We start from the raw sequence: 11,268 nt of genomic DNA, 5'->3' as shown, positions 1-11,268 counted from the left end.
AATGTGTGTACTGCACTTATCTGTGAATGTGTGTGTACTGTGCACGTCTGTGAACATGTGTGTGTGTGTGTGTGTGTGTGTGTGTGTGTGTGTATGTGTGTGTGTGTGTGTGTGTGTGTGTGTGTGTGTGTGTGTGTGTGTGTGATGTACACATCTGGGTGCATATGTGTGGGAGTCCATTATAGAGTGAGTGTATAAAGATTCTCGGACCTGAATATGCTTTCTGTGGTAATGTCAATAATGTGAAGAATATTATTCTTCACATTATTCACAATATTACTCAGAAGAGCCTGTTTCCCTGTCAGAGGTAAAATTATATCGCTGGCACCCTTTGGGGTGTGTGAATACTGGTCCCTACTGGTCTGGTCTGTCTGTGGAAGAGGAGGATGGAGGAGGACAACAAATACATGTCCAAACTGTCACCCACTGTGGACTACTGGGCAGGCATGTACCTAGTGGTGATAGGTGAGTTACTTTTGGATTTGTTCAGCATTCTGCATGAGGCTGGTAGTTTGGGATTTGTGAAATACAAATGACAGGATTTCAGATAGATGTGAGAGCATGATTGATTTCTGTGGAGATGGCGATTAGAGATGATGTAGTGTAAAGGGATTCATATTCCGTACACACTCTTTGCGCGTGAGCTGTTTTACGTTTTAATTTCTCAGTGGAATTTACAGCCATACTGTATATCACACCAAAGTCATATCGGTTGGCAACATACAGTAGTGGATATATAAAGAATAAGCAGCACTTACGGTATAATTGATTTGACACAAAGCATTATGGTTGTCTTTTCAATGGTTGGCAATGTGTGCTCTAGGTGTGTGAGTGGTTATTGTGCACTCATTGATTTGACCAAAGCTGTTGCTTTTCATTTGTCGCTTATTATTTATGCTGGACACAGTGGAAACCATACTTCCATTGGTGAGCTGTCTGATGTTAAATGAGAAAATACATGAAATAAGGATATCTACACAAACAATATATACAAAAAGTACATTTCTGTTGATTCCTGATAAATGTACATCTAAAACTGTGAGTGTTTACATGTGGTACAACACCCCAGTCCTCCTGTTGCAATTCAGATACAGTGAGGTCCAAAAATATTTGGACAGTGACAAATGTTTTGTAGTTTTGGCTCTGTACTCCAGCACTTTGGATTTGAATGAATTATACAATGACTATGAAGTGCAGACTGTCAGCTTTTATTTGATGGTATATCAGGTGAACTGTCAAGAAATTACAGCACTTTTGTACATAGTCCCCCCATTTTAGGGAACCAAAGGTATTTGGACAAATTCAAAGTTGAAGCTGATTAAACAGCATGATCATTACACAGGTGCACCTTGTGCTGGGGACCATAAAAGTCTAAAATGTGCAGTTTTGTCACACAACACAATGCCCAAATATGTCTCAAGTTTTGAGGGAGCATGCAATTGGCATCCCAACTGCAGGAATGTCCACCAGAGCTGTTGCGAAATAATTAAATGTTATTTTCTCTCCCATTTGCCGTTTCCAATGTCGTTTTAGAGAATTTGGCAGTACGTCCACGGCCTCACAACCACAGACCACGTGTATGGTATCGTGTGGGTGAGTGGTTTGCTAATGTCAACGTTTTGAACAGAGTGCCCCATGGTGGTAGGGTTATGATATGGGCATGCATAAGCTACGGATAATTAAGGCAATTGCATTTTACAGATGGCAATTTGAATGCACAGAGAAACCGTGACAAGATCCTGAGGCACATTGTAGTGCCATTCATCCACCGCTATCATGTTTCAACATGATAATTGTCACGCTCTGACCTTAGATATCTCTGTTTTCTATATATTTTGGTTAGGTCGGGGTGAGACTAGGGTGGGTCCTCTAGTGTTGTATGTCTAGGGTTTTGTATGTCTAGGGTTGTTGTAGGTCTAGGGGGTTTTGTATTTCTATGTTGGCCTGATATGGTCCCCAATCAGAGACAACGATAAACAGCTGTCTCTGATTGGGGACCACATCAGGCCAACATAGAAATACAAAACCCCCTAGACCTACAACAACCCTAGACATACAAAACATACAAACAAACATACATACAGACATACAAAAACAAAATCGTATTTAGGCAGCCCTGTTTCCCACTTTCTGGTGTGGGATCTTGTCTACAGGTGCCTGTGTGCACACTAGTAGCTTCATGTTTAGCTTGTGCTTGTTTGTTTTGTTTTGCTGAGTTTCGGTATTATTAAAAACATGTGGAACTCTATTCATGCTGCGCCTTGGTCTCATCATTACGACGATCGTGACAGAAGATCCCACGACAAAAAGACCAAGCAGCGTGTTCAGGAGGAATGGACCTGGGAGGAGATTCTGGATGGAGCAGGATCCTAGACGCAGGCGGGGGAGTATCCCCGTCCTAAGGAGGAGATAGAGGCAGCGAAAGCGGAACGGCGATATTACGAGCAGTTATACCAACAAGACAAGCACGAGAGGCAGACACAAAAAACTTGCGGGCGTGCTGAGGAGCGTATTATGCAGTGATGCTAGGCAGTGATGCGCACGGTGTTTCCAGTTCGCATTCATAGCCCGGTGCGCTCTATTCCAGCTCCCCGCATTGGCCGGGCTAGAATGGGCATCCAGCCAGGAAGGATGGTGCCGGCTCAGCGCTCCTGGTCTCCAGTACACCTCCTTGGACCAGGATATCCTGCGCCGGTTCTGTGCACTGTGTCTCCGGTGCGTCTGCACAGCCCAGTGCGTCCTGTGCCAGCGCCCCGCATTTGCAGGGCGAAAATAAACATCCAGGCAGGACGGGTTGTGCCAGTCCTACGCTCCAGACCTCCAGTGCGCCTCCAAAGTCCAGTACGTCCTGTGCCTCCTCCTCGCACTCGCCCTGAGGTGCGTGTCATCAGCCCAGTGCCACCTGTACCGGTCCCACGCATCAGACCTCCAGTGCGTCTCCACAGTCCAGTAAGTCCTGTGCCTTCTCCTCGCACTCGCCTTGAGGTGCGTGTCATCAGCCCGGTACCACCAGTGCCTGCACCACGCATCACACCTCCAGTGTGCCTCCACAGTCCAGTACGTCCTGTGCCTGCTCCCAGTGCTCGCCCAAAGGTGCGTGTCATCAGCCCGGTACCACCAGTACCGGTCCCACGTATCAGGCCTCCAGTGCGCCTCCACAGTCCAGAGCTTCCGGCGACAGTTCCCAGTCCAGAGCTTCCGGCGACAGTTCCCAGTCCAGAGCTTCCAGCGACAATTCCCAGTCCAGAGCTTCCGGCGACAGTTCCCAGTCCAGAGCTTCCGGCGACGGGCCATATTCCAGAACCTCTAACGACGGACCACAGTCCGGAACCTCCAACGACGGTCCACAGTCCGGAACCTCCAACGACGGTCCACAGTCCGGAGTCTCCAGCGACGATCCCCAGTCCGGGGTCTCCAGCAACGGTCCCCAGTCCGGGGTCTCCAGCAACGGTCCCCAGTCCGGGGTCTCCAGCAACGGTCCCCAGTCCGGGGTCTCCAGCAACGGTCCCCAGTCCGGGGTCTCCAGCAACGGTCCCCAGTCCGGGGTCTCCAGCGACGGTCCCCAGTCCGGGGTCTCCAGCGACGGTCCCCAGTCCGGGGCCTCCGGCGTTGTTCCACAGTCCAAAGCCTCCGGCGATGATCCACGGTCTGGTTCCACAAAAGCGGAGGGATCAGAGTAAGGGGGGGGGGACTGCGTCCAGAACCGGAGCCGCCACCGAGGGTAGATGCCCACCCGGACCCTCCTCTATAGGTTCAGGTTTGTGGCCAGGAGTCCACACCTTTGGGGAGGGGTTACTTTCACGCCCTGACGTTAGATATCTCTGTTTTCTATATATTTTGGTTACGTGGGTACTCTAGTATATTTTGGTTAGAGTGGGTACTCTAGTGTTGTATGTCTAGGGTTTTGTATGTCTAGGGTTTTGTATGTCTAGGGTTGTTGTAGGTCTAGGCGGGGTTTGTATTTCTATGTTGGCCTGATATGGTTCCCAATAAGAGACAGCTGTTTATCGTTGTCTCTGATTGGGGATCATATTTAGGTAGCCCTGTTTCCCACTTTCTGGTGTGGGATCTTGTCTACAATTAGGTGCCTGTGTGCACACTAGTAGCTTCACGTTTCGTTTGTGCTTGTTAGTTTTGTTTTGCTGCACCTTGGTCTCATCATTACGACGATCGTGACAATAATGCTCGACCCCATGTCGCAAGGATCTGTACACAATTCCTGGAAGCTGAAAATGTCTCAGTTACTCTATGGCCTGAATACTCACCAGACATGTCACCCCTTGAGCATGTTTGGCATGCTCTGGAGGGACGTAAATGACAGTGTGTCCAGTTCCCACCAATATCCAGCAAATTCGCACAGACATTGAGGAGGAGTGGGACAACATTTCACAGGCCACAATCAACAGCCTGATCAACTCTATGCAAAGGAGTTGTGTCACGCTGCATGAGGCAAATGGTGGTCACCATTTTCTGATCCATGCCCCCACCTTTTTTTTAAGGTATCTGTAAACTGACAAATGCATATCTGTATTCCCATTAATGTGAAGTCCATAGATTAGTGCCTAATGCATTTATTTCAATTGACTGATTAACTTATATGAACAGGTAACTCAGTAAAATCATTGACATTGTTGCATGTTGCGTTTATATATATTTTTCAGTATATACTATACTACAGTATATACTATACTACAGATTGGGTCTCTAAAAGGTACAAACTTTAAATTTCCAAATGGTTTCCCAATTAAATGGGCAGGTGGTGAAGTTGATGCGCTTGGTGTTGAGCGATCTTGCAACTATTAACATTGATAGAAAGCGTAAATTAAACGCTGAGTCTCAAATAGCCGCCTGTCCCTTTTCATAGCCAGCACACGTTTCAGCAAATAAACGTTTCAAATAAATGGTGGATCTAAATGAATTGCTTATGAGGTTACCATGGATTGCAATGAATTGTTTACAAGGTTTCATGTTTGATTTGTAACATTTTAAAAAATGCAATAACGACTTGAAAGAAATTATGGCAATCATTGTTTTTTATCGGCAGTAATAAACTGCTAGCCATTGGCTGCTAACAGCTTTGAACTGCTAGCAAACTGGCAAGCACAAAAACAGGCAACAACTTTGGGAGTACAGACCCCTAAAATTTGACTGATCGTCCTCTAGTGGCGCAAGTAAGAACTGCTGAAAATGCATACAAATTATTATGTAAAGGAAAGGTTTTTAAAAAATCTAAATAGAGGCATACTAAGACAAAAGGAACGTGACACAGTGTGTAAATGTTAACACATTAGTGCAGTACATTAAGACATGTATTAAAATGCTAGAAGTGAATTCTGGAATTAAACAATGAACTATGCAAATGAGCAAATACTGTGTGCATTATGGAAGTAGACGCCTGGCTCAAATAGAAGCCTGTCTCTAATAAGCGCCTGTTTAAGCAAATAAATGCCTGGGCTATGAATAGAAGTGGAGAAGGAAACACTTGTACATCAATGGGAAAGTTACCCTCATGAATTATCTAGTGGTATCGCAGTTTACATGTTTAGTCATGGCTCTAGTGACTCCAGGATAATCCTTTTTCAAACCAAATGAAGGTAAAACGGGCATATTTATATAACGAACATGAGTTTGGAGGTTTAAAACTATTAAATATTATCTCTCCAATCTCTCCTAAAGCCTCCTGTCACGCCTGCTCCCGCTGCCCCCCTCTGGCGCTCGAGGGCGCCAGGCTGCCCTTCATTACGCACACCTGTCACCATCATTACGCACATCAGCACTCATTGAACTCACCTGGACTCCTTCACGTTGTTCCCCGTGTCAACATTATTGTCGTAATGTCGTTTTGTTCCCCCCGTCCAGACGCTGTTCTTGTTATGTTCGATGTCCTTTTTCCATTAAATGTTCACTCGCTGTACTTGCTTCTCGTCTCCTGCGTCTGTCCTTACACCTCCATTAGACTAAAATTATATCTAAATCCAAACTAGGTTTCCAGCAGACTACTAAGAGAGGCACATCCAAGTTCATAAGGAGGCTTTTTGCCATAATATACAGTTGAAGTTGAAGTAGCCAAATACATTTAAACTCAGTTTTTTACAATTCCTGACATTTAATCCGAGTACAAATTGCCTGTTTTAGGTCACTTAGGATCACCACTTTGTTTTAAGAATGTGAAATGTCAGAATAATAGTAGAGAGAGTTATTTATTTCAGCTTTTATTTCTTTCATCACATTCCCAGTTGGTCAGAAGTTTGCATACACTCAATTAGTATTTGGTAGCATTGCCTTTAAATTGTTTAACTTAGGTCAAACGTTTCGGGGAATCTTCCCCAGGCTTCCCATAATAAATTGGGTGAATTTTGGCCCATTCCTCCTGACAGAGCTGGTGTAACTGAGTCAGGTTTGTAGGCCTCCTTGCTCGCACACACTTTTTCAGTTCTGCCCACAATGGGATTGAGGTCAGGGCTTTGTGATGGCCACTCCAATACCTTGACTTTGTTGTCCTTAAGCCATTTTGCCATCAAATTTAAATTACAATTAAAAGTAGGTTAAGGTTTAGAGATCACAACAAAAACAGACTGTGGTTAGCTGGAAGGTGGCAGGCCGTATTTGAGATTAGAGAAATTCCTTGCTATTGTCTTTCAAATTATCTCAGGGCTTGATGGCTTGCTTAGGGCGTATAGCGGTCCTCTGAGTGGAGGCTAAACGCCAGAGATGCAAAAGCGGCCTGCTTATAAGGTCCTCTGAATGGGGGCTACCCGCCAGTGATGCAAATTACGTCTTGAGCTGCAAACTCCACTAGAGCGCTAGGAATTTATAGCCATGTGCGTAGCGACAGAGAGAAATAGCAAGTGGGGCGAAATTTTTTGCTAACTGGGTAGGTGTGTCACTTGTTTTTGTGTCATCCTCAGTGATTGTAAATGCATTAAGTTCACATGTCCACATGCGTGGTTGTATTGTGTTTTTAAACTGGCAAATAAATCTAATCAAATAAAAATCACAACAAATGTAAGGTATTTATAGAAACAACAAAAACAGCTTGCGGCCTCTGGCTGGCTATGCTTAGCTGTAAAGTGGCAGGCCGAATTTGAGATTAGAGAAATTCCTTGCTATTGTCTTTCAAATTATCTTATGGCTAGATGGGTTGCCTAGGGCTTAAAGATGTTCTCTGAGTGGAGGCAAAATTTCAGAGTTGCAAAAGCAGCCTGTCAAGGGCTTATAGTGGTCCTATGGGAGAGGGCTACCCACAGAGATGCAAATCACGTCTTACATGACAAACTCCATTTGCCTACTGGCACTAGGAATTTATAGCCTTGGGCTTAAGGAAAGCGGCAAATAGTAAGTGGGAGGACATACTTTGATATCTTGGTAATTGCACAGGTGACATGCTGGTAAATATGAGTTAAAACACATTTTAGTTTCCCTGCAATATAATCTCCGGCCACAAGAAGCGTTGCCTCTGGATGTACATTTTCTTGTTTGCTTATGACTCTATACAGTTCATTGAGTGCAGTCTTACTACCGGCATTGGTTTGTGGTTGTAAATAGACAGCTCCAAAAAATATAGATGAAAACTCTTGGTAAATAGTATGGTCTGCAGCTTGTCATGAGGTATTCTACTTCTTAATATTAGAGATTGCGCACCAGCTGCTGTTAGCAAAGAGACACACCTCTCCCCCCTAGTCTTACTCGAGGCTGCTGTCCTGTCTAGACGATGCATGGAAAAACCTGCAAGATATACAGTATATTTTCTATGTCCTGGTTCAGCCAATACTCTGAGAAACATATAACAGTTGTTCAGGTCCCATTGATAGGATAGTGTCGAGTTCATCCAGTTTGTTCTCCAGTGACTGCACATTTGCCAATAGAAAAACGGCAGTCTATCTCGACTGCCTTTTTTTTGCCACGGCTTCCTCTTTCAAGTCCAGGAGATTAGGGCCTGATCCTGAGTAAACAGAAGGTCTAGTGCTGCCAATCCAAATCAAGGTTATTGATCACTGTTCTGATGTCCACAAATTGTTTTCGGTCATATGAAATGATGGCGGAGACATTATGAACAAAAAAGTTAAGATCAGCATAAAAAAAACACAATATGCATATCTAGTCCTTGGCCTATATGCTAATCTGACTTTGCAGGTCTACTGACTCTGAAAAACACCAAAAGAAAGATGCCCAGGGTCCCTTAGGCATACTACAAGGAAGCATGAGGACTGCAGATGTGTCCAGGGTAATAAATTGCAATGTCTGTAATGAGACACCTAAGACAGCACCACAGGGGCAGACCACATGTAACAACACCTGCACAGAATCGATACATTCGAACATCACACCTGCGGGACAGGTACAGGATGGCAACAACAACTGCCCAAGTTACACCAGGAACGCACAATCCCTCCATCAGTGCTAAGACTGTCCGCAATAGGCTGAGAGAGGCTGGACTGAGGGCTTGTAGGCCTGTTGTAAGGCAGGTCATCACCAGACATCACCGGCAACAACCCACCGTCACTGGACCAGACAGGACTGGCAAAAAGTGCTCTTCACTGACGAGTTGCGGTTTTGTCTCACCAGGGGTGATGGTTGGATTTGCGTTTATCGTCGAAGGAATGAGAGTTACACCAAGGCCTGTACTCTGGAGCGGGATCGATTTGGAAGTGGAGGGTCCGTCATGGTCTGGGGCGGTATGTCACAGCATCATCGGACTGAGCTTGTTGTCATTGCAGGTAATCTCAACGCTGTGCATTACAGGGAAGACATCCTCCTCCCTCGTGTGGTACCCTTCCTGCAGGCTCATCCTGACATGACCCTCTAGCATGACAATGCCACCTGCCATACTGCTTGTTCTGTTCGTGTTCTGCCATGGCCAGTGAAGAGCCCGGATCTCAGTCCCATTGAGCACGTCTGGGACCTGTTGGATCGGAGGGTGAGGGCTAGGGCCATTCCCCCAGAAATGTCTGGGAACTTGCAGGTGCCTTGGTGGAAGAGTGGGGTAACATCTCACAGCAAGAACTGGCAAATCGGGTGCAGTCCATGAGGAAGAAATGCACTGAAGTACTTACTGCAGCTAGTGGCCACACCAGATACTGACTGTTACTTTTGATTTTGAACCCCCCCCTCTGTTCAGGGACACATTATTCAATTTCTGTTAATCATGTCTGTGGAACTTGTTCAATTTATGTCTCAGTTGTTGATTCTTGTTATGTTCATACAAATATTTACACATGTTAAGTTTGCTCAAAATAAACGTAGTTGACAGTGAGAGGACGTTTCTTTTTTTGCTGAGTTTAGTATTTTACTGGGTGACTTTCGCTTTTACTTGAGTAACTTTCTATTAAGGTATCTATACTTTTACTCAAGTATGAAAATTGGGTACTTCTTCCACCACTGGACATTGTAGGGTATTGTGTGTAAACCAGTAACACAAAATTTCAATTTAATAGATTTTAAATTCAGACTGTAACACAACGAATTGTGGAAAAAGTCAAGGTGGTGTGAATACTTTCTGAAGGCACTGGATATTCATAAAATCAGGTTTAAATTGAACGAGCAGCATGATAAATAATAAATAGTAGCAACAATGCATGGTGGTTGTGTGTGTGTGACAGGGTCTCCAAGATTTGAATTGACTGGATATTTGAAAAATTTCCTGGACATCCATATGCATTGGGTGCTTAACACATTAGGGCATCCACCCACGATGCTCAGAATGAGAGAAATCACATGTGTATTATGCAAATTCATCTTCACAAACAAATGTTGTCCCCTTGGCTACCGGTGGGTCAGTTGGATCTATTGTGTTAGGCTAATTGATTAAATTCAAAATAAAGCCAATAAGGCTCCTTATTTAACTCACCATTTCTTCTAGCAAGGTATCGGGTAGGATTTACGACGACGTCAAAGCAGGTCAGTAAATCCATATCGGCTTCGGGGGATCTCTTGTACAAAGTGTTTCATGATGCTTGCTCTTCGTGTGCATTATTGTCCCTCTCCTGCATTTCAACATCAATTCATTTTTCTTGTCTGGGTGGTTTTTCTTATAAAACCTACTGATTAATACTTGTCCAGATATCGCTAATCAGTAGGCTAGGTTAATGGCACATGTGACCGTAGGTACATATCCCAAACAGAAGCCATGGATTACAGGCAACATCTGCACTGTACTAAAATTTGATTTGATTTGAAGTCTAGAGCTTCCGCTTTCAAGGAACAATACACTATTCCGGACACTTATAAGAAATCTCACTATACCTTCTGATGACCCATCAAATAGGCAAAGTGTCAATACAGGACTAAGATCCAATCCTACTAAACCGGCTCTGATGCTTGTCGGATGTGGCAGGGCTTGCAAACTATTACAGATTACAAAGGGAATCCCAACCGCGAGCTGCCCAATGATGCAAGCCTACCAGATGAGCTAAATGCCTTCTATGCTCGCTTTGAGGCAAGCAACACTGAACCATGCATGAGAGCACCAGCTGTTCTCTCCCTGACAGTCTGTAATATCTACATGTTTCAAGCAGACCGCCATAGTCCCTGTGCCTAAGAACACCAAGGTAACCTACCAAAATGACTACCGCCCGGTAGCACTCATGTCTGTAGTCATTAATAACTTTGATCCTCAACACTGGGCCCCTCAGGGGTGCATACTTAGTCCCCTCCTGTACTCCCTTTTCACAATTGTGACCACGCACAACTCCAACACCATCATTAAGTTTGCTGATGCCACAACAGTGGTAGGCCTGATGACCGACAACAATGAGAGGATATAGGGAGGAGGTCAGAGACCTGACAACAAACTCTCCCTTAATGTGAGCAAGACAAAGGAGCTGATCGTGGACTACAGGACAAGGAGGGCTGAACACGCCCCCATACACATCGACTTGGCTGTAGTGGACCGGGTCGAGAATTTCAAGATCCTTGGTGTCCACATCAAACACACCAAGACAGTAACACAATTCTGAGTTGTTATGGTTTCCATGGTGAATTGTTAGTTTCACGTTCATTCTTGGGTTAGCTGGCCTACTGCCACAAGAGAGATCGCATTTGTAAAATGATACATTGTTGCACAGGTTATACAGTCAGAGAGGTAGGTTTATACAACCACCAATGTTGAAAAAAAAAAAACTTGTGTAGATGCTCTCTTACTGAGGAAGATTAAGTTTATGAATTTCCTGCCTTGGCTGTGGGGCAGTGGAATTATGACAATAAGTCATGGTATTTTGTGGGAGTTTTTGTCCCACATATCAACCAATTAGCATCCAGGATCCAAACAAC

The 11,268-nt window shown here is 44.6% G+C and overlaps 1 protein-coding gene across 1 annotated transcript in view; it reads left to right on the top strand.

The window, feature by feature from the left end:
• Positions 1-386: 386 nt before the first annotated feature.
• LOC112232949 (opsin-5-like) overlaps positions 387-11,268 on the top strand; it is a 34,385-nt gene continuing 23,503 nt past the window's right edge. Inside the window, exon 1 of the mRNA XM_024400281.2 lies at positions 387-465. Within this exon, the coding sequence (XP_024256049.1) occupies positions 387-465 (79 nt within the window). The remainder of the gene's footprint in view (positions 466-11,268) is intronic.

Source organism: Oncorhynchus tshawytscha, linkage group LG05 (genome assembly GCF_018296145.1).
Source record: "Oncorhynchus tshawytscha isolate Ot180627B linkage group LG05, Otsh_v2.0, whole genome shotgun sequence".
NCBI classification, from domain to species: domain Eukaryota; kingdom Metazoa; phylum Chordata; class Actinopteri; order Salmoniformes; family Salmonidae; genus Oncorhynchus; species Oncorhynchus tshawytscha.
The sequence above is the reverse complement of the archived record's forward strand: the minus strand, read 5'-3'. Positions and strand labels throughout refer to the sequence as shown.